The 24,028-nt window shown below is 42.9% G+C and overlaps 1 protein-coding gene across 1 annotated transcript in view; it reads left to right on the top strand.

The window, feature by feature from the left end:
• KCNQ2 (potassium voltage-gated channel subfamily Q member 2) overlaps positions 1 to 24,028 on the top strand; it is a 136,191-nt gene that overhangs the window by 82,600 nt on the left and 29,563 nt on the right. The window contains exons 9-10 of the mRNA XM_081949838.1: positions 3,089 to 3,157; positions 7,863 to 7,892. Of these exons, the coding sequence (XP_081805964.1) occupies positions 3,089 to 3,157; positions 7,863 to 7,892 (99 nt within the window). The remainder of the gene's footprint in view (positions 1 to 3,088; positions 3,158 to 7,862; positions 7,893 to 24,028) is intronic.

Here is a 24,028-nt window from a genome sequence, read left to right as displayed (position 1 = left end):
CTTCCTGATGAATTTCAAGGTAAGGAATGAATAATTGTCAGCGAATGATGTTCACATTGTATCCCAAATCGGAAGAACGAATCGGTTCCTGGACATGCTGAAAAAGAAGTTCTTGCAAGGAAATTCAGTCTAGGCCAGGAGTTTTAAAACTGTGGGCTGTGATCCCCAGGGAATGAAAGCAGATTCTAGGTAGGGGTCTTACACAGTATCACACTGGCTGAAAATGCTGGGGATCAGACAGTCTGGGCTAGGAATTAACAACCTTAAACACTCAAAGAGCCACAAAGGTCCTAACCGAAAGCCCCCCGTTTAATTCTGGAGCTGACCGGAAGTCTGGTTCCCCTACAATAGAGTCTCCTCCTAGGCTGGCGTCCTTTATCCTCTGCCATCTGGAAGTCTGGTTCCCCCACCATAGAGTCTCCTCCTAGCCCGGTGTCCTTTTTTCTTTTGCCAACCGGAAGTCTGGTTCCCCTACAATAGAGTCTCCTCCTAGCCCGGTGTCCTTTTTTCTTTTGCCAACCGGAAGTCTGGTTCCCCCACCATAGAGTCTCCTCCTAGCACGATGTCCTTTTTCCTTGCCAACTGGAAGTCTGGTTCCCCTACAATAGAGTCTCCTCCTAGCCCGGTGTCCTTTTTCCTTGCCAACCGGAAGTCTGGTTCCCCCACTATAGAGTCTCCTAGCCCAGTGTCCTTTTTTCTTTTGCCAACCGGAAGTCTGGTTCCCCCACCATTTCACTGAATTGGATTGGGATCACAAATTAGATTTCCAAGAATGGTGGAGAATTTCAGTGCCCTTCATTCCACATATTTCATCACTCCCTCGCCAACATTCCCACATTGTACAGGTAGTCCTCGACTTGCGACCACAATTGAGCCCCAAATTACGGTTGCTATTGTTAAGTGAGTTGTGCCCCATTTCACGACCTTCCTTGCTGCCTTTGTTAAGTGAATCACGGAAGTTATTAAATTAGTAACATGGTTGTTAAGTGAATCTGACTTCCCCATTGACTTTTCTTGTCAGAAGGTCACAAAAGGGGGGTCACGTAACCTGGGGACACTGCAACCGTCATAAATACATGCCAGTTGCCAAGCATCCTAATTTTGATCATGTGACCATGGAGATGCTGCAACGGTCGTGTGAAAAACATTCATAAGTCACTTTTTTTCAGTGCTATTGTAACTTTAAATAATCACCAAATGAATCGTTGTAAGTCGAGGACTACCTGTACTTAAGTATGAGTTTTCCAGTCTCCAGAACAAGCTAGATTTTCCCATTAAATACACTTCTTCTGAGTCCTTTGTCTAAATCCTTAGCAAAGTATGGCTTGGTTTGAAACCCTGCTGTTACTACCAAAGATTTGGCCTGTTAATTTCAACCTCCCAAGAAAGGGAGGATGAAGAAGGACATTCTGAGAAAGCAGTGGACCATTGAATTTACTGTCCTGTAAAGAGGAAGCTATAAAATCTGAGGATTGGACGCCAGACCTGCATTCCCAACACATCAGTAGCTGTTGCAATCACCTATTTAGAAAAGGCACGTTTTCTTCAGAATAGAGCAGGGGTGTCAAACACAATTTCATTGAGGACCGCATCAGGGTTGTATTTGACCTTGGGGAGGTTGGGTGTGGTGTGCATGAGGCAGGGTGGGCATGGTCAGTTCAACATCACTCGTGTCAGGGGTGCCGGTGGTGGCCCCAATGCTCGGGCAGCAAAAATGGGCTCCCAAGCTCCGCTTTCAGCTGTGACGGCCTCCTACAACTCTCTAGCCAGTGAAAACACAGCTCTGGGGTACCACCTTCACAAGCTCAGTTTTTTTCTGGCAGAGGCACCATGGGCCGTTCCTTCGCTGTTTCTAGGGCCGGCCCATGGGCCAGATCTAAGCACCCTGCGGGTCGGATCCGGCCCCCGGGCCTTCAGTTTGACACCCCGGGAAAAGAGGCACCTCCCTCCTTTCTTTCAAATTTTTAACAAATGTAATTTTTGTAAATGTAATTTTGATTACATTTTTATTACATTTATCAAAATGTGAAATACAAAAAGAAAGAAAATAAAAGAGTGGAAAAGTAGGGGAGGAAAAAAGACAGTGGGAAAAGTATAGAGTAAAACAGGAAAAAGAAAGCAAAGCACTGACTTTGACTCTTTTTAGCACAGTAGAAAAAAGTAACAGATAGGCTTACCATATTTTTGGAGTATAAGATGCACCTTTTTCCCCTCAAAAAAAAGGCTGAAAATCTGGGTGCATCTTATACACTGAATACAGCATATTTGGCCTCCCGAAACCCCACTCTCCTTGCAAAATGGACATGCATAGCCTTTAGGAGGCTTCCAGAGTGCTCCTGGGGGCTGGGGAGGGCAGAAATGAGTGAAAAACAGGCTGTTTTTTCTTGTTTCCCCCCTCAGCCCCCAGGAGCACTCTACAAGCCTCCTAAAGGCTATGCATGCCCTTTTTTTGACAAAAAACAGGCTGTTTTGGAGAGGTCTGCAGAGTGCAAAAACTTTTGTTTTCAATTTGCCTCTTCAAAAGCTTGGTGCGTCTTATACTCCGAAAAATACGGGTAAGTTTTTACTTTGAAAAAGTTGAGGCTATATGTAGTATATAATACAATATATATATAGTACTATATACTACACACATACAGTAAATGTAATCATATAATATCCATTTCTATAACAACATAACTAATCATCAAAACCCAAAATCAGAGTTTAATTTTTTTCAACCCCAAGCACAAAGTCCAGAAGTGGTTTCCAAGCAGAAACAAAGTTAGATGTGTTTTTTCCTTTGATTATGGCAGACAATTTATCCATCTGTGCTAATTCTTTTAGTTTTTTTCCAGTCAGTCATCCATTTGAGACACCTGCCTCCTTTCTAATGCTAGTTTTATCTTCTCATCCTGCTTTGGGAGCACCTCTAGAGATGGAAAATTCCTAATTCACCTCCCGTTCTTCTGTATTTGCAATATATGGTACAGACACACAATCCCAAGGGAAGGAAAAACTTTCCATGAGATAGTTCCTGTGTTCTATTCTCTCCCTCCCTCCCTCCCTCTCTCTCTCTGAAATTGATTTTGGATTTCTTCCAATTTAGGCTCATTCCACCTTTGAATCAGCTCGAGCTTCTGAGAAACCTAAAGAGCAAATCAGGATTAACTTTCAGGTTAGTAATGGCTGAGATTGAATTCTTGAAAAATTGACCTAGCATGTGAAATTGGATGTTTATGGTTCTGTAATGGAGTTGTTGAAAACAGAGTTGCAAATCCCAGCGAAGGGGAATTATGGAGAACCATAGAGATGGCTTTGGTGAGGAAAGGTAGAGAAATATGAAGTCTGGGATTGGAAGCGAGAAACCTGCTTTGATTCTCTTTGGTATAAGACAATGTTTCCCAAACTTCCGCCATTTTAAGATGTGTGGACTTCAACTCCCAGAAGTCCATGTATCTTTTAAAAAAAGTTTTTATTTTTAAACATACATAAAACAAACAAACGTAAACACACATGAAACATAAAAACCATCCTCCAGTTACCTACAGTATATTGATTGGTTACAAAGCTTTTGTGCTTCCTCACAATAGTCTTCACTAGCAATTTACATAAAATCTCATATCATCAATCTAATATATACAATTATTATGATTATTAAATATTCATTTGACTATAACTATTATTACATCCTTTTTATGTAAAATATTCTAAATTTAAAATAAATTTATATTATGGCATTTCATTACATCATCCTGAAATCATCCAATAATATTACATCTTTATATTACATTCTATATAAAATTGTTTATCTTTAATAACAAAGCTTTTAAGCATCCTCTCCATAGTCCTCACTTACAATTAATATAAGATATCATATTATCAATCTAGTGTATATATATGCATTATTATCATTGTTAATAGTTTATTTGACTATAACTATTATTACTTTATTTTATACATAATACTGTAAATTTAACTAAATTTAATTTTTATTGTGACATTTCATTACATCAACCTGTATCCTTCTAGTAATAGTGCAATCTTATATCTCTTGCCATTTGTAGTATTTGTGTTCTAATTGCTTTCTTAGTAAATCTTACATCGACTTCTCTTGGCAACTTGTTGTTCATAGCATATCTTGTAAAGACTTGAAACCCTCCATCTGTTCCTTCCATCAGCTTGCCTTTGATTATCACCGATGCTTCTGCCAAATTTTTTCTCATTATTTCTGCCAGATTTTCTCCCTTTTCTTCTATGTTTTGAAGTCTGAGATAGAGTTCCAGTCCATAAATCTCCTCTTTCCTTATTCCAGTCCTGTCGTTTCCAACCACGCTTGATTTGCTGTCAATATCAACAATTTTCTTATCTCTTTGTTCATCTTTTTCTTCAATTTTTTGAGCTCTGACCTCAAATTTCATCGTCGTTTGGTAGGTATTCTCAATTCTTCCCTCTATTTTTTCTGTTCTTTGTTCTATATTCTCCATTCTCTTTTCAGTGCTCTGAATTTCTAACATAATTATTTGCAATGTCAATTCCTTTTCTTTTTCATGCTGCGCCATTTTTCCAAATTGTGAACCTTGCCACTATAACATCCAAGGCTTTTTTGTTAAATTCCAAACAAGTTACTATAATCTTTCAAGTCAACCTTTCTCTTCATTTCGGTCCCGCTACTGATAGTACTCCAGAAGAGCACCTGTATAAATAATCCGTACTCTTCCTACTATCACTTTCAATAAACAAACTCAGAAGCCTTAAAATATAAGTCAAATGTTCAAAGAAAAAATAGGAAAAACAATGTTTCCAAGACTCCAGCCTCTAAGTGGCAGTGTTACTTCTTTTTCCTCTGCTTTTAATCCTCTTTATATTCCAAACTTTAAAAAAATTATCAAAAAGAAACAATCCAATCAAGCATTGAAAAAAGAAAAGAAAGAAATTCTTAATCCATGAGTATGAAGAAAAAAGAAAAATAGAAGAAGAAAGGAAAAAAAAGACCAGTCCAATTTAAAAAGTAAGAGGCATTTGTAAAAGATTGCATCTGTAAAAAAGAAAAATTAAAGAAAGATAACACGCTAAATTTGATTCAGGCTTAATCTCGCCGCTTACTTTCTTCTGTCTTCAATTTTAATTTTGCTGTTGATCTTTTTGCGTGTTCTCTTGCCTAATAATAAAATTTATCTCACCAATTCGACACACTTTCTCTCCCACTTTCCTTCCGTTCTGGAGCTGTCCCAACTTCAGCAGCTTCAATGGCTGCTTCTCTGTGGTTGGAAAAAAAGAGCTTCTCCTGGATCAGTCAGGGACTTTGCAATGTCCCTGAGATCAGCAGGATGTGTCCTTCTCTGTCACCGTCTCTACAGGACAGTTTAGGTCCAAAAGGACCGTCCAGTGGAGGGATATCGACGGCGATCTTAGAGCTCCAAGATCGCATGTCATATCATAGCGACATCAGCCCCACCTCCCTAGAAGTCCAGATATCTTGAGGTCCACACTTCTTAAAAAGTCTAAGGTTGGGAACACTGATATAAGAAGAAAGGAAACAGTGAATCTTTTAAGAAGGAGGTAGGCTAAATTGGGAAACAGACACCATTAGAAACATTGCAGCCAGGGGTGAAATCCAGCAGATTCTGACAGGTTCTGGAGAACCGGTAGCGGAAAATTTGAGTAGTTCGGAGAACTGGCAAATGCCACCTCTGGCTGGCCCCAGAGTGGGATGGGAATGGAAATTTTGCAGTATCCTTCCCTGGAGTGGGGTGGGAATGGAAGTTTTGCAGTATCCTTCCCCTACCACTTTCACCAAGCCATGCCCACCAAGCCACACCACACCCACCAAGCCACGCCCACAGAACCGGCAGTAAAAAAATTTGAATTTCACACACTGACTGCAACTCTACTTTATGAAATTTGTTATTAATAACAGACTTTTGAAAAGCTTTACAACAATTCTCCTCTCTCCTTCTTAAACCAAAGAGAGTCAAGACGGTGCAACTTTAAATTTCCTGCTTGTCCTTTTTGGTTTTTCCAGAATTAATTCATGTTTTGCTACCAGCTTCTACATTCCCGTTCAAGGTCATCGCTGATTGTTTAAAGGAATGCAGGTTTAGCCATTTCTCATTCTACTTCCCTTGTGTAAGCCAGTAAGTTTAAATAGCTACTGTGAATGCACATATTCTGCCTAGGGGAATGTGGTTTAATTATTTAAACTTACTTTCTCTTTGCTTGTGCACACAAGACAAAGCAAGTTTTGTCAGATGGCTGCAAATCTCCATGCCTGTGGGAATTTAGGCTTAGTCATCTGTCAAAACCTGCTATCCTTTGCTGTGTAAATGGGACAGCCAAAATAGAAGAGAGAGTTTGGAAGCAATTATAAATGTTCCCCATCACTTTTGTCTCAGTTTTAATTGTTTGAAAATATGTGATGGCTATGAAAACAGCATATAATAATATAAAATATGTAATGGCTATGAGAACAGCTGAGCTTGTTGATCAGAAAGTTCGGCAGTTCGGCAGTTCAAATCCCTAGTGCCGTGTAATGGAGTGAGCTCCTGTTACATGTCCCAGCTTCTGCCAATCTAGCAGTTCGAAAGCATGTAAAAATGCAAGCAGAAAAATAGGAACCACTTTTTTGGGGGAGGTAACAGTGTTCCGTGCGCCTTCGGCATTTAGTCATGCTGGCCACATGACCACGGAGACATCTTCGGACAGCACTGGCTCTTCGGCTTTGAAATGGAGATGAGCAGGGTCTCCTAGAGTCGGGAATGACTAGCACATATGTATGAGGGGAACTTTTACCTTTACCTTATGAAAACAGCAAATGAAGGTAAGAAGCAAAATGAGGATTTATATTTTTGAAAAGAAACATTTTAAATTATATTTTGACAATTTGCTGTATAAATACACAATTCATCAGGCAATCTTTAATCTGAAAGAAAATGAAATTCTTTAATTGAAAATGAAATTCTTTAATATGAGGCTAAGAACGAAAAAAAGAGAGAATAACCTGCCTTACATTTTTCCATCGTTAGGAATCTCTGGCTCACTAATGAACTCAGTACTATAATATGAACAATGCAAAATATTAATCCAAGTTATCCCAACATTCCTGCAATAACAATACATATTGCTATGTCTTTTGACTGGTAGAAAATATTGCCTTTTCCAAAACATACAAAATCACCCATACTTTGTCGTCTGGAATGATATAATATGGCATTCAGAATAATCCCAAAGGTGCTTTTTTCAAGAGGCAACTGAACTTTCTGTTTTTTCTTTGAAGACGTTTTGTTTCTCATCCAAGAAGCTTCTTCAGCTCTAAACCAGAAAGTCCAGCTGCCTCTTGAAAAAAGCAGCTTTGGGACAACCATGACCAGGATGACTGAGAATCTCCATAGACACTCAGCATAATATAACTTTTCAAATGTCTTAATATAATTCTTTAGCCACTGCTCCACACCCAATGCAGGCATTATTCTGATACAAGCAGTCAAATAATATTACTAATACTATTAAGAGAACAATGGGTCTAGAGTACAGTTATCTCACGTTAAATTGTCCTGTGGTGTGTTGGCAGCAGTGAGTTGGCCATGGCAACTTGGCATAGACCCTCTTTGTACAAGCTTATAAGTATTTCCTCTGTTTTGCTACTCAGTTTTTTCTCACTGCAAATAAAGCTTCATTGCTAACATTTCTGTTTAATTCTCGTAATTTTAATTGTCTTGTACTTTTTATCTTATGGTTTGCTGCTCAGACTTGGTACATCAGTGAGACAGGTGGCATAAAATTTAACTAACTAGCTAGCTAGCTAACTAACTAACTAACTAACTAACTAACTAACTAACTAACTAACTAACTAACTAACTAACATACTTCTGCTTATCTTTAAGGAAAGAACAACAGCCAGAATCATCTCCAAGGTCTGTATATTTTAATGAAGTCCATCCTTTATGCCTTCCCACTTCACTCTCTCTTTATGTCTGTGTTCCCGTTCTCTTTACGTCACGCGTGTGATGCATCCTAACAAGGACCTGAGAGCCATTCAAAGAAAGTCGTAAATGTTTCAACCCACTCATATCCCGTGCTATGAAACCATGTCCACAGGGGTGTAGTACAATTCGCCGTGGCCCTCTAACCATTGTCAACTCACAGCTGCCAACTCACAGCTGCCACGTTCCTGCAGGACAACTCCACACGGGCAACTCATCACGGGGACCCCTGGGTGGCCAGAAGGGCAGAACCGGTGGGTGAACACGTGAACAGAGTGCCGAGTACATTGGGGCAGGTGGTGGAGAGGTGGCAGCGGCTGGGGACCTCCCATTTTCTAACAATGCACTGTTGTTGCCACTGCCATGCTGGGTGCAGAGCTGCCACCAATCAGCAGTGTGGTGTGTGTGGAAATGGGAAGACCCCATATGATGCCATCCTGCCACTCGCTCCAAAGCGCTCTGCTCACCCGCTCCCCTGCCCGCCCGCCTGGCTCTTCCTCCAGCCGCCTCCAACGAGTTGTCCCCATGGCAAGTTGGCTTTGTGGAGTTGTCTTGCCATGACTTGGCGGTGATGAGTGGACAGGCGAGTTGGCGGTGACCTAGCCGTGGTGAGTTGTCCCATTCTAGTGTCCACCTGCCTTGTAGGGACAGGTGGGCCTTTGATCCTCCTTTTCTGCCTTTCCCATGACAATTTTAGCAGGTGGGAGTTATAGAGCAGGCGCTGCAGCAGCCATCTGGATTAACGTATCTTGCAGGAAAGCTGGCATAACGATGTCTCAATTCCCTAAATTGAGAACTTAAACCAGGCTTCCCAAGTTGTGGTATTCCAGATACAGTATGTTGGGCTGAGCCGTATCAGACTTCAGCTCATCATCATGGTGACCGAAGAGCAATGGGAGTTGTAGTCCTGTCCACTGGGAGAACACCAGGCTGGGAAAGGTGATTCCAAAGCGACAACGGAGCGGTGATCATTACCCATAATCCTCTCTTCCCTCACCTGTATCTCAGCCTTTCTTTTGATCCCAACAGCAGTGAAAGAAAGGATGTTCATGTAAAGCACCAACATTTGTCACACATCTGTCCTGCTTTCGAGCAAAAAAACAACAACCAACCCCCAAACCTTTCTTGAAAGCCAGAGGAGTTTCACTCTGGCTACGTCAGTTCCTTCCTAACTTTGTTCATAGCTCCCCGTAGTTCCCTGGACTAGCCGCCTTCCGTATTGGATGATGCTTTGTGGAGTGCTGAAGATCAGGCTGCAGGTTTAGTTCAAACTAAAGCCTGAAATATCTGTGGGATGCAACTTTGATGATAGAACTAATCCTAGTTCCAGCAGTGTTTTCGTTTGAATCCCATGGTAGCGTGCGGCGGGACCGCAGCAATTCAACCATTTTAAATGTAGGCCGAACAAAATGGCGGACGTTAGGTCTCTAGCAAGGGGACAGTCTGGGCATTCACTAGGACAGTGAGTGGAATGAAGGATCAGTGGGTATATAGATCAATGTTTACCAACCTTGGCAACTTTAAGAGGTGCGGACTTCAACTCCCAGCATTCCCCAGCTGGGAGTTGAAGTCCGCACCTCTTAAAGTTGCTAAGGTCGAGAATCATTGGATCGATCTATACTGTAGATGGATCGATCTATATTGTAGCTTCTCTTTGTTTCTCCCTTTCTCTTCTCTGTCTCTCTACTTATCCGAGAGACAGAGAGACAGAGAAGAGAGAGAGAGAAACAAAGAGAAAAATTCAGCTGATTTCACTCAACGTCCTTAGGATATGATCACTTTTACACAATATTTTCCACCAAGGTTATCCTTTATTTATTTTTTTTTAAAAAAAGTTTCGTATCATGTTGTAAAGCTTACCAGTTTGTCTGAAATTCTTTTCTCACCATTTTTTTAAAAATTTATTGGTGAGGCCGAAGAAGGTGCCGGGCAGAAGTTATGTTAGACAACTTCATGGTAGAGTAAGGATGTGAAACTTTAGCCACTATATCTCGCTGCCTTTCTTGAAAAATACACCTGTTTGTAATACAGATAGCCCTTCACTTACAACAGTTTGTTTAGTGACAGTCCGAAGTTACAACGGCACTGAAAAAAAGTGATCAATGACCAGTTTCACACTTAACGACCATTGCAGCATCCCCATGGTCCTGTGATTAAAATTCAGAGGCTTGGCAACTGATTTATGACGGTTGCAGTGTCCTGGGTTCACGTGATCCCCTTTTGCGACCTTCTGACAAGCAAGAGTCAATGGGGAAGCCAGATTCGCTTAACAACCGTGCTTCTAATTTAACATTTGCAGTGATTGCCTTAACAACTGTGGCGAGAAAGGTTGTAAAACGGGGCAAAACTCATTTAACAAATGTTGCTTAGGAACAGAAATTTTGGGCTCAGTTTTGGTTGTACGTCAAGTATTACCTATAGTCTTCTTCTTCTATACAGATAAACTTCTGTGTATGTCCATAACTGAGCCCCAAATTTCTATTGCTAAGTGAGACAGTTGTTAGGTGAGTTTTGCGACCTTTCTTGCCACCGTTGTTAAGTAAATCACTGCTGTTAGTAACACGGTTGTTGAGTTCCTTGTATGAAGGTCACAAAAGGTGATCATATGACCCCAGGACACTACAATCGTCATAACTATGAGTCCGTTGCCAAGTGTCTGAATTTTGATCATGTGACCATGGGGATGCTACGTTGATTGTAAGTGTGGAAAACAGCCACAAGTCACTTTTTTCAATGCCTTATAACTTTGAATGGTCGCTAAATGAATTGTTGTAAGTCGAGGACTTGCCTGTATTTGCAACCATTGTTCTGCTCACGAGAAGTGGTATGAACGTGGACTTTCTTAAGCCTATTTTGCAACCGCTCAGAGGATCTTTTTTGTTTTTTTTTCCTGTTGTCTACTATCAGTTGTTGTTGTTTTAGAATCCTAGGTGATATCTTTTCTTGTTTCCTACAAGAAATCCATAGATAGGGTCTCCTCCTGCCAGAGCAGGAGGTTGGACTAAAACAGTGGTTCTCAACTTTTCCAAATCCGTGATCCTTTAAAACAGTTCCTCCTGTTGTGGTGACCCCCAACCATAAAATTGGTGTCTCGGTTCCTAAGACCATCAAAAATATGTGTTTTCCGATGGTCTTAGGCAACCCCTGTGAAAGGGTCGTTCGACCCCCAAAGGGGTCCCGACCCACAGGTTGAGAACCACTGGACTAGAAGATCTTCAAGGTCCCTTTTCCCACTCTGTCATTCTGTTGTCATTCTATATATAGGATTCAACTGAACTACAGTGACAGATCAAGACTTCCCAGATACAGGGCAGTCCTTGATTTACAACCATTTGTTTAAGTGACCGTTCGAAGTAATAATGGCACTGAAAGAAGTGACTTAGCACTGTTTCTCACACTTACGACCGTTGTAGCATCCCCATGGTTTCTGGAATTTCAATTTTACCATGGGGCATAGGAAGGCTCCATACTTCTTCTCCACATCTTTCTTGATTGTTCTGATCACTTTGTCTCCTTTGTTGAGAAAACTGGATGAATCATAGAAAGTGTGGCCCTGTTCCTGGTTGCTCTCGACAGAGAATGGACCTTCTGCGGTGGTGTTATTGATCACCTCTGAATAATCAGGATAGATAACACACTAGAGGTAGTCTGTCACTTACAACAGTTCGTTTAGTGGCCGTTCGAACTTACAACGGCACTAAAAAGAGTGACTTATATGACCATTTTTCACATTGAAAATGTGCGATCACATGATCAAAATTTGGACACTTGGCAACTGGCATGTACTTACGACTGTGGCGGTGTCCCAGGGTGTCATGCGATCAGCTTTTGCCGCCTCCTGGCAAGCAAAGTCACGGGAAGCCAGATTAACTTAACAACTGCTGTGATTTCCTTAACCGTAGCACCAAAAGTTTTTAAAAAATAGGCCAGGACTCACCTAACTGCTACCTCGTTTAACGTAGGAAATTTTTGGTCTTGATTGTGGTCGTAAGTTGAGGCGTACCTCTGCAAGGGTCACTGCCATGCACGGTCCCATTTTCTGCTGAAAAGAGTTTTGTTATCGCTACACTTTTAATCATGCGTAGATGTACCTGGCCATTTCTTATTCGGCTCTTGGATAAATGCCTGGCAGAAAATACACAAAATTTTAATTGACGTGGAGGAATTGTTTCATTCCAGACCAGGGATCTCCAAACGTTAAGACTTGTGGACCAGAAGGGGTATTCAGCCGGTTCGTACCGATTCACCTGAACCAGTAGTGGAAATCGCAAACCGTTAGGGAAGGTAAAGTGAATACCACCCTTGTTGTGGACTTTCAACTCCCAGAGTTCCTCAGCCAGCCATGCTGGGAGTTGAAAGCCACAAGTCTTAAATTTGCCATGTTTGGAGACCCCTGTTCTAGAAATGCAATGTTTTGATCTGCTTTCTGGAATCTTCTGTTCAGAAAGTGAACAGCCAAATGAACTGAAGACCAGCTGGTGACGAAGCTCCAGTCCATAAAATACACCTTGGACAAAATTGATTTTATTTTGGTTTGTTGTATTTGGTAGTTGAGCATTTTAATAAGGAGGACTGGCCAAATTAGATAGCCTGACTCATTGGTCTGATGTGCTATGAGATAAACTGGTGTCATGCATTCTTTGATGTTGAACTCTAGATTGATGCCTTCTAGAATCTATTAGGACAGGATACCGGAAGTAACATGATGGTCTTTGGGCCAAGCCAGATGCTATGTTAGAGATATAAAATTCTCTTTTTCTCCTTTAGAGCAGCGATGTCCAACTTTGGCAATTTTAAGACCTGTGGACTTCAACTCCCAGAATTCCCCATGTACCATAGGTGGCTGGGGTATTGTGGGAGTTGAAGTCCACAGGACTTAAAATTATCAAGTTTGGACACCCCTGCAATAGATTAAGCCATGCAGGCTAAGAATATTTGGAGTGAAATCTAATTTATCCAGAAGTATCGAATCGGGAAGGGGTAATTTAATAGAAAATTTAATTAGTGCTTCTATGACTCCCTCTATATTAAAAACAATCCCTAATGTAAATGTATTTTAGCTAAGCTATTAATTTGATTACCAGTTTTGGGGGGATATATATCATCCAACGTCCCTGAGATATCTATTTCCAAGGTCCTGGGAATGCTTTAATATAAATAGTCTTAAGAGGCAAATAATTACCTAAAGCATAGATCAGTTAATGGAGAATTGCAAACTAGGTTATTGCTAACACTGCTAATACATTTCCATATCATGACCCCAACTGAGCACTTATAGGTCTCTCGAAATTAATTGTTAAGACATATGGGCTTTCCTTTGGAAAAACTGCTTCTGCATGTAAAATTTTACTTTATTTTATTTTATTATTATTTTATTATTATTTTATTATTATTTTATTGTTTTATTATTGTTTTATTATTGTTTTATTATTGTTTTTTATTGTTTTATTGTTTTATTGTTTTATTGTTTTATTGTTTTATTGTTTTATTGTTTTATTGTTTTATTGTTTTATTGTTTTATTGTTTTATTGTTTTATTGTTTTATTGTTTTATTGTTTTATTGTTTTATTGTTTTATTGTTTTATTGTTTTTTATTATTTTATTATTATTATTTTATTATTATTGTATTTTTATTTATTTATGTATTTATTTATTATTTTATTATTTATTTTATTATTTTATTATTATTATTTTATTATTTTATTATTATTTTATTATTATTTTATTATTATTTTATTTTATTATTTTATTTTATTTATTTTTTATTTATTTTTTAATAATTTAATTTAGTTCCTAAATTTAATTTAATAATTTTAATTTTTCATTTATAATAATTAATTTAATTTAATTTAATAATTTAATTTAATTTAATTTAATTTAATTTAATTTTTAATTTAATTTAATTTAATTTAATTTAATTTAATTTAATTTAATTTAATTTAATTTAATTTAATTTAATTTATTTAATTTAATAATTTAATTTAATTTAATTTAATTTAATTTAATTTAATTTAATTTAATTTAATAATTTAATTTAATTTAATTTAATTTAATTTAATTTAATTTAATTTAATTTAATTTAATTTAATTTAATTTAATTTAATTTAATTTAGATTGAAGTAACGAATGGAAGTTAAGATCAAGATTAGCTTTACTTGGGGTTTTGTGGGCTTGGTTGAATAAGGGGCTGTCGAACAGAAGAAGGGGTCAACCTATTCTCCGAGGCACCCGAGGGCAGGACAAGAAGCCACGGATGGAAACTAATCAAGGAGAGAAGCAACCTGGAATTAAGGAGAAATTTCCTTGACAGTGGAACAACCTGCCTCCAAAAATTGAGAATGCTCCATCACGGGAGGCTTTTAAGAAGAGATTGGACAACCACTTGTCTGAAATGATAGCGGTGTCTCCCGCTTGAGCAGGGGGTTGGAGTAGAAGACCTCCAAGGTCCCTTCCAACTCTTGTCATTTTGTTATTCTGTGAAGCGTGGCCCTCCCTCCTTGCTTTCTACAAGGTGCCTGGTTGGGCAGGAGCCCTCTGGTCTAACTTTTCTACTCTCCCCTCATTTCCAGTCAAGCCACTCGGTGCAGGAAATCTTTTTGTGGATGCTGCTCAGGAAGCTCTAGGTACAACAGCAATTGCTTTGCACCGAACCGATCCAAAGCTGCACGCTCATTCTCTCTCTCTCTCTCTGTCTTTTTCTTTTCCTGCTACCTTCTGTTCTGCCCATTCATCTGCTTCATAGAGTTGAGCTGTGCTGAGCCAAGGACGTTTGGCAGCATCTTTCTCTTCCTGGCAGGCCGATAAAATGCAGGGTCTGTGAAGGAGGGCCATTGGCTTCGGGGAAGGTGGCTTAGCAAAAGGTTTTTCCAGGGCATTGAGAAGAGGGGGGAAAAAAAGATTTACCGTATTTTTTGGAGTACAAGACGCACCGGAGTATAAGATGCACCAAGATTTTGAAGAGGCAAATTAAAAAAAAGGTTTTTGCACTCTGCAGACTTCCCAAAAACGGGCCCATTTTTTGTAAAAAAAAAGGGCATGCATAGCCTTTAGGAGGCTTATAGAGTGCTCCTGGGCCCGTTTTTCACTCATTTTGCCCTCCCCAGCGCCCGGGAGCACTCTGGAAGCCTCCTAAAGCTATGTACATCCATTTTTGTGAAGGGGGCAGGGTTTCGGGAGGCCAAAATGCTGTATTCAGTGTATAAGACGCACCCAGATTTCCCCCCTCTTTTTTTGGGGGGGGGGGAAATGTGTGTCTTATACTCTGAAAAATACGGTAAATGTGTCAGGACCACAGGTATTAATAAGTCTGCAAAGCCAAGCAAAAATACTCCACCCTAATCTCACGCACTATACAGGTAGTCCTCGAGTTACGACCGACATTGAACCCCAAAACCTCTGTGGTTAAGTGAGGCCTTCGTTAAGTAAGTCCCCCCTCCAATTTTACGACCTGTCTTGCCCTGATTGTTAAGTGAATCACTGCAGTTGTTAAGTTAATAACATGGTCAGTAAGTGAATCTGGCGCTTGTCAGAGGGCCGCAAAAGGGGATCACATGACCTCCAGACACTGCAACCGTCATAAATATGAGTCAATTGCCAAGCATCTGAATTTGGATCACGTGACCATCGGAATGCTTCTGCAAGGGTTGTAAGTGTGAAAGCTGGTAACTGGTCACTTTTTTTCAGGGCTGTTGTAACTTCAGAGGGTCACTAAAGGAATTGTTACAACTCGAGGACTACCTGTATAAAAGGGGAAGATTGTTCTTTAAAGCCTTTGCAGTTCCTCAATTTATAACCGTTGGTATAGTGACCACTTACAGCAGCACTGAAAAAAAAGTGAGTCATGTTCAATTCTCGCGCTTAAAACTGTAGCAGGTCCCCGAGGTCACATGACCAAAACTTAGACCCTTGGCAATGATGCTTATGACAATTGCAGCATCCCTGGGTCATGTGATCACTATTCGAGAACTTCCCAACCAGCTTCCCGCAAGCAAAATCCACGGGGGAAGCAGGATTTGCTTAAGAGCCACGCGATTCACTTAACAACTGCCGTGATTCTCGTAAGAAGCGTGGGAAAAGAATCATGAACTCAGACCCAGCTCTCTTAGCTTCTGCCCTGCTTAGCAACCAAAATTGTCATCCCAACTGTAGGGGTAAGTCGAGGACTACCTGTAGACAATTCCGGTTTTAGGAGCTAATAAATGGAGGGTTCCCCCCCCCCCATGGATCTTCTAGCACACAGCGGTCCCCGACATTTGTGTGTGCGTGTGTGGGGGTGGGTGGGGGAGAACCAGGGCCACGTGTGCGGCGGGCTGATGTGGGCGTGCACGTACTTAGCATCACTCCCGCTTTTCTGCGCCAAAAGCTTTTGCAAAGAGACTGAAGGCCTGAAGCAGCATGAAATCGCTCCCCCGAAGCCTTTCGTCCATTTTTGGCGCAGAGAAGAGAAGCTTTTGGGGGAGCAATGTCGTGCTGCTTCAGATTCACCGAGGCTGCCCTGTTGTGGCCTATCAGCCGAATTAGATGAGGAGGAGATGTGGGAGTGAGGATTAGCATCAAAGCAACCTGAGAGCTCTGAGGGGGGAATGGAGGGGTGTGTGTGTGTGTGAGAGAGAGAGAGAGAGAGAGAGAGCGAGAGAGAGAGAGAAGGAGGGAGAGAGAGAGAAGAAGGGAGAGAGAGAGAGAGAGAGAGAGAAAGAGGGAGGGAAAGAAGGAGCGGGAGAGAGAGAGAAGGAGCCTTCCGTCATCCCTCAGATGAAGAATCAACAACCCCCAGGTCTGGAGGTGGCTGATAAGGAAGAGGAGGAACAACTGGGTCCAGTGCCTGAAGTGTGGATGCGCAGAAGGCAGAGGAGAGGAGAGCAGTGGAAATCCATGGGCTGATCCTTGGGACGGAAAAGCCATTGCTGCTAGCGAAGCTCCACCCTAGCTCTGGGGATAAAAGGCAGGGGGCGGAGATGAGTAGATGTGGCAGACAACTATTCACCTTCCTGCCAGACAGAGTTGTTAGCCTGCGGTGAGAGCAGCTTTTTGCCAGGGCTGCTGGCGCTCCTAATAAAGGAATCGGTGATTTAAGTACAAGAGGGTTTGTTGTGTTTGTGGAGCTGGGTCAGAACATGCTCGACCCTCCAAAAGCGGGTCCTGTTTACACAGACTTGGTGGTCAGTGAACAGGATATTGTTGTGGCCCGCCAGTGGCCAGCAGGGCTGGTGGCAGACTTGGACAGTGCGGAGGAACGTGGGCCAGTCCTGGAGTCTGGGGAAGGCTCTGATGAGAGCTCTGCGTCAGAGACAAGAGATAGGGCCAGGGCCATCCGATAGTTATCAGCTACCTGTCGGAGTCAGAGATCAGTGGGGCAGAAGAATAGCTGGAGCCTGTTCCTGATGTGCGCATGCACAGATCTGTCAGAAGAAGGGAACAATTAAGGAACAGAGGTCCACTCGGGAGTAAAGGCACAAGGGGATGCTGAATGGCCCCTCCCACAGGAAATAAATAGGAGAAGGAGGGGAGGGGAGTTTGCAGGAGACAATTAGTTCATTAGTGTGAAGATTTGCCTATCTGACAGACTCCTTGCCAGGGATTTCATTTTACAGCGTTGATGTAAACATTGGCCTGGCAACTATCCAAGGACTAATAAGGTCTGTGGTTGTAAATTCACCCTTGAAAGACTGTTTGCCAGGACTTTGCTGGATATGAATGCTAGGAATTCACATTAGCCAAATAAAAAGGGGTGGTTTTTTTTCCCCAGGGACCGGGAGTCTGTTTCGTGATTTGGTGAAGCCTAGGTCAGAACAGATATGCTTGTCCCACTTAATGCTCTCCCAACGCTCCTCTTTAGTAGCATTGGGAGCAGGCAGCTTGGTGGCCTGGCTGTGGGAGTGGGACAGAGGAACCAGGCAAAGCGAGCGATAGACCAGCTCTCACACATTTGCACACAGCTCCACGCACGCAAGAGAGAAGAAACGCCTTTGGGCCGTCACTCCTGCTAGTGTAGCTGTGTGTAAGTGTGGGTGTGCTGGCCCGTCACTCGCCTGGCCCAGTTCCAAATAGGCCATAGATCTGTGGTGGGCAGTAGCCCAGGGGTTGGGGACCCTTGTTCTAGCACCTCTACTAAGCAGGAAGAGGCCCATTAGCCTGAATTTACTTTAACCGCAGGTGGGTTAAGTGGGACTTCAGCATGACTTCAGCTATGGCAAATTAGGGTTTGGATATTGTTGTCCGATCATGCAGCGTTGGTTATCCGGCTGACGCTGAGAGGGTTAAATTAGCTTGCTTCACCTGACACCATTGCTAAGGAAAAGGTGAGCTCCATCATTTTAATGAGATATCCCCAAAGGTGCTTTTTCAAGAGACAACTGGACTTTCTGGTTTAGAGTTGAAGAAGCTTTCTTGGATGAGAAGCAAAACTTCTTCAAAGGAAAATGAAAACCCAGTCAGTCCGGTTGCCTCATGAAAAAGCACCTTTGGGACAACCATGAGCTGGAGGACTGAGAATCTCCATAGACATTTAATCTATAAATATAAAAGCTGACATAGAATCTTTGAATTTGAGATTCCTTATTACTTAGGGACGTGGTGGCTCAGTGGCTAAGAAGCTGAGCTTGTCGATCAGAAAGTTCGACGGTTTGGCGGTTCGAATCCCTAGTGCCGCGTAACGGAGTGAGCTCCGGTCACTTGTCCCATCTTCTGCCAACCTAGCAGTTCGAAAGGATGTAAAAAATGCAGGTAGAAAAATAGGAGCCACCTTTGGTGGGAAGGTAACAGCGTTCCATGCGCCTTTGGCATTTGGTCATGCCGGCAATGTGCCCTCTAAGGTGCACGGCTGTGCGGCCGTGCACGTGGCAAGAAAACACCGTGCAGCAGTTTGCAACTGCCGCACAGTGATTTCTATTGCCACAGGCTCCGGAAGCTGGGGAGGTCTTTTGCAGGGGGCTAGAACTGGCCGCCCACAAAGGACCTCCCCGGACTTGTTTTGATGAGCACGGGGCGACTGACGGTAGTTGTGAAGCCCCAAAGCTCCCGCCACCACCAGAATAACTGCTGCCACCTGCTCCTCCTCTAACAGCACTGCCGGATTTGCCGCCCGGCGCTGTGGCTGAGGTGAAGTCGCCAAAGCTCCAGCCGGCATCCCCGCGCGTGGCAGCGGCGCCTCCCCCTCCGCTCGGAGCACCTGAGCTGAGCCCCCCGTCACCCTTGCCCCCTCCTCCTCCGCCGTGCTTTTGAGGAGCCATGAGGCTGCGGTGGCCAGTAGGAAGGCGGCGGTGGGGGGATGGGAGCAGGGGACAAAAAGGCCTCATGGCTCCTCAAAAGCACGGCGGAGGAGGAGGGGGCAGGGGCAACGTGGGGCTGAACTCAGGTGCTCCGAGCGGAGGGGGAGGCGCCGCTGCCACGGGTGGGGGCGCCAGCGGAAGCTTTGCCGGCTTCACCTCAGCTGCAGCGCTGGGCAGCAAATGTGGTGGTGCTGTTGGAGGAGGAGGCGGAGGAGGCAGCAGCAGTTATTCTGGTGGCGGCGGGGGCTCGTCGGCATCTTCAGCGGCAGCCCTGCCCACGATGAAGAAACCAAAGATGGAGCAGATCCATGCAGATGACGTCGCTGCAACATGACTGGAGGAGGAATTCTGGGAGTTGAAGTCCACAAGTCTTAAAGCTGTCAGGTTTGAAGACCTCTGCTTTTTTTTCCCCTAAAGGGTTAGGGGTGCAAGGGTCTTGCAACTTGACAGCTTTAAGACCTGCGTGCTTCAAATGCCAGAGTTTCTGAGCCAACATTTTGGTTGTTAAGCAGGAGCGTTGTTAAGTGATACTGATATTATATAACACTTTTAATTAAGGGGGTACCTTGAAGAAACATAACTTTGAGTTTCAAATAATACTGATTTCGTTGTTGTCTTAGGTGACATCTGTGAAAAAAAATCAGGTGCTCAGGCATGAAAATGTGCCGCTCAAACACTATACTTTTCTGCTCACATTGAAAAAAAATTGGAGGGAACATTGCATGCCGGCCACATGATCATGGAGACGTCTTTGGATAGTGCTGGCGCTTCGGCTTTGAAACAGAGATAAACAGCGCCCCCTAGAGTCGGAAACGACTAGCACATATGTGTGAGGGGAACTTTTATATTTACATTTATTATTTGTGTGTCCTTATATGTGTGTCAGGCTTGTGAATCTCCTCTTTATCATTCTGTTCTTTAGTTTCCAAAACCCTTTTTCCTAAAAATGGCTTTTATTCCAAAATGGTTGGCTGTGACCTTAACCATCTTTGTTATTCTTAAATGCAAGTGGCATTCTCCTTAAGTTCCCTAAGATATTTTAAAATAAGGAGCAATAAGAAAAGCATTTCCTCTATTCCTACGGATGTATTCCTCCGCTTTGTTTTGACATAAAGTAATAGATAGAAGCTGAGCAAACTAACCTAGAATCCAACCTAGAATTCAGGAGAAATTTTCTGACAGTGAGACCAAATTATAGGTAATCCCTGATTTACAACAGTTTGTTTAGTGACTGTTCAGAGTTACAACAGCACTGCAAAAAGTAACTTATGGCTGTTTTTCACACTTATGTCCATTACAGCCTCCCCATGGCCACATGATCAAAATTCAGATGCTTGGCAACTGGCTCATATTAATGGCGGTGGCAGTGTCCCAGAATCATGTGACAATCTTTTGCAATTTTCTGAGAAACAAAGTTAATGGAGAAACCAGATTCACTTAACAACCGTGTTACTAACTTAAACATCTGCAGTGATTCACTTAACAAAGGTGGCAAGAAAAGCTTGTAAAATTCACGTGACAATCGTCTCCGAGAGCAGTGAAAATGCTGGGCTCAAATTGTATTACATTTTACATGTAATTCATAGCTTCTCTTAATTCACAGTGTGAAATAGCCACGTAGAATTCTCATACACACTCCAAGTTTGGCCATCAAAGCTGACTTGGTGAATAAGGCATGGCATAGCACAGTGATGGCGAAACTTTTTTGGCTTCTGTGCCAAAAGTGGGGGGAGCGCAAGGGGGTTGTTGCGTGTGTGCGATAACCATAATGCTATGCGTGTGACACACACACCCTCCGCCTTTTTTCGCCCTCCGGAGCCTTTACAGAAGCATCCTAAAGACCCCTGAAGGCTCCGGAGGGCAAAAAATGGACCTATGGGGAACCCGGAAATTCGGGAATTGTGACTCCATAGAGCTAGTTTTTGCCCTCCTGAGCCTTCAGGGAAGCCTCCTGAAGGCCCCTGAAGGCTCCGGAGGTTGAAAAAGGGCCTATGGCCAAACCGGAAGTCCGTTCCCTAACTTCTGATTTGCCCATAGATCTGGTTTTTCGCGCTCTGGAGGCCTCAAGGAAGCCTCCGGAGGGCGAAAAACCGGACTCAAAAGAAGGCCAATGTCAGCTGGCCAGAATATGCATGCACGCTAGCCAGGAGACAGGGCAGCGCCTCACGTGCCCTAACAAATGGCTCAGCGTGCCACAGCTTCGCCATCACAGACATAGGTTAATTAGAAATCAAGTCTTATGGAAAATAGGCTATAAGTATAATACTGAGGTGGCGCAGTGGTTAGAGTGCAGTACTGCAGGCTACCTCAGCTGACTGCTAGCTGCAGTTCGGCAGTTCAAATCTCACCGGCTCAAGGTTGACTCATCCTTCCATCCTTCCAAGGTGGGTAAAATGACCCAGATTGTTGGGGGCAATCGGCTGACTCTGTAAACTGCTTAGAGAAGGCTATAAATCACTGTGAAGCGGTATATAAGTGCTATGGCTATATCAGAAGCCATAAAAGAACAACTTATAACGTGTTTCCCCGAAAATAAGACTGAGTCTTATATTAATTTTTTGCTCCAAAAGACACATCAGGGCTTATTTTCTGGTTAGGCTTTGTTTTCTGGGAAATACGCATCTGTCTGGTTGACGATCTTAACTGGGTCTTATTTTGGGGGTAGGGCTTATATTATGAGCATCCTGAAAAAATCATGCTAGGGCTTATTTTCCAGTTGGGTCTTCGGCTGGGGAATCCTGAGAGTTGAAGTCCACACATCTTTAAGTTGCCAAGTTTAACAAACGCTAACTTGCTCAGTGAGTACTTTTATAACCACAGGGATACGCAAACACATCCTCACCTACCAACATAAATGTTTATTGGCCCCTTGCAAGATATTCCTGTGGGGTGCTTGAATCCAGCCCATGGGGCCAGCCTAGAAATATCAAAGGACCAGACCGCGGTGCCAGCCAAAACGGGCCACAAACAGCCTGCCGTGACTCATTTGTGGCCTCCCCGGACTCCTGCAACACTGTGCCGGATAAAAATGGGTCGTTTGAAGGCCTCACGGGGCCTCAGCGCAGCCCGTTTTGGGGAGATGAAGTGCTATAGGAAGCATCCGCCCCATCTCCCTGCCCAACCCCGTTCCCCTGCTCCGCCGGCCCACGGAGGAGAACTCCAATGCTGATATGGCCCTCCAAGAAATCCAGTTTTGACACTCCCTGCTCTCTATGATAGATTTTTCTATAACCCCTTTTGTAACTATGAAGTGAAGTAGAGACTGTATAGGTAGGAAAGCAAACCAGCATTTAGAATTGGTGAAAAGTATGATTGGTTAGTGTTTGTAAAGATCAAGGTAACGTGTAAAGTTTTTCAAACGGAGCAAGCATGTTTGAATCAAGGAAGAGGAAAACCTGCATTGGGGAGATTTGGGGAGGTTTGGGGAGAGGGGGCGGTCTATAAATCTAATAAACTTAAACATAAACTTAAACTTGAATGTCCGTTAAATGTCTCCATCTCATCTATAGTAGAGAAATAATATTGTGGGGTGAGTAAGCCAGTAAGAAATGCAAATAGCCTTGAGTTTCTCCATTGTATACTATTGCAATAACCCCCAGGAGGTACTATATGGCCAGGTAGTGTAGTGCTATACAGGTACTGTGGTCCTCGACTTACAACAATTCATTAATGACTATTAAAAGTTAAAAACAGCACCGTTCAAGGTGACTTATGACTGTTTTTCATACCGTTGTAGCACCCCCATAGACATATGATCAAAATTCAGACACTTGGCAACTGACCCATATTTATGACGGTCGCAACATCCTGGGGTCATGCGATCCCCTTTTGCGACCTTCTGACCAGCAATGTCCATGGGGGAAGCCAGATTCACTTAACAACGGCGTTACTACCTTTAACAACCGCAACGATTTATTTAACAACTGCGGTCATAAAATGGGGCCAAACCCACTTAACAAATGTCTCCCTTAGTCACAAAAAATTTGGGCTCAATTGTGGTCGTAAGTCGAGGACTACCTGTATTTTGAGGATTAGGTGATCAGCAGAACGATGGCAGGAGGGAACCCCCCTCTCCCTGGGTCTCAAAGGTGCTTTTCAAAACATAACTGGACTTTCTTAGTTTTTCTTAGTTTTTTTTCCCTTGAACACGTTTCTCATCCAAGGAGCATCTTTGGTTCTGCGAAACGTTCTGAAGGGAAAAAAAAGTTCAAAAGTGACTTTTGAAAAAAACGCCTTTGGGACAACCACAACCTGGGTGACTGAGAATCTCTGTAGACATTCGTCTTTATGTGTCTAGTTGTCTTGGCATACAATGCCCTATAGCGCCATCCCAAGAGAAGGAGATGACACAGTTCATGTCCAGGATGCGAGGGGTCTGCAGATATTTTCTTAGTCCTCCTTGTTGGGTCTAGGACTTTTAGTCTCTTATCCTTGGCCGCATCTCCTTTTCCGCCAGGGTTTCTTTTCGGGGGCATTCTCCTCTAGATTTTCTCCTCGGCTGATATGCCCCCACCCATTCACCCTGGCCAATGGGCCACAGTCCCTCCGTCCCACTCGCTTCGGCACAGCCCATTCACCGAAGCAGCATTTTCACCGCCCGGGACAATTAGCCGCCAACCAATTGGCTAGCTGCCAATGCCAGCAGCCAGAAGCCACGATATGATTGATTGCAGTTGTGGTGGGGTTTGGGGGAGAGGCTGCAGCCAAATGGTTTTAGGAAAGCCAAACGCTTGTTAGAGGAGAAGGAAGGGGAGGGGGGTGGGTGGGAAGCTCCCCTGTACCTGATTGTGCCTCCCTGAT

The sequence above is a fragment of the Natrix helvetica genome (genome assembly GCF_964273705.1).
Source record: "Natrix helvetica genome assembly, chromosome: 3".
Taxonomy (NCBI): Eukaryota; Metazoa; Chordata; class Lepidosauria; order Squamata; family Natricidae; genus Natrix; species Natrix helvetica.
The sequence above is the reverse complement of the archived record's forward strand: the minus strand, read 5'-3'. Positions and strand labels throughout refer to the sequence as shown.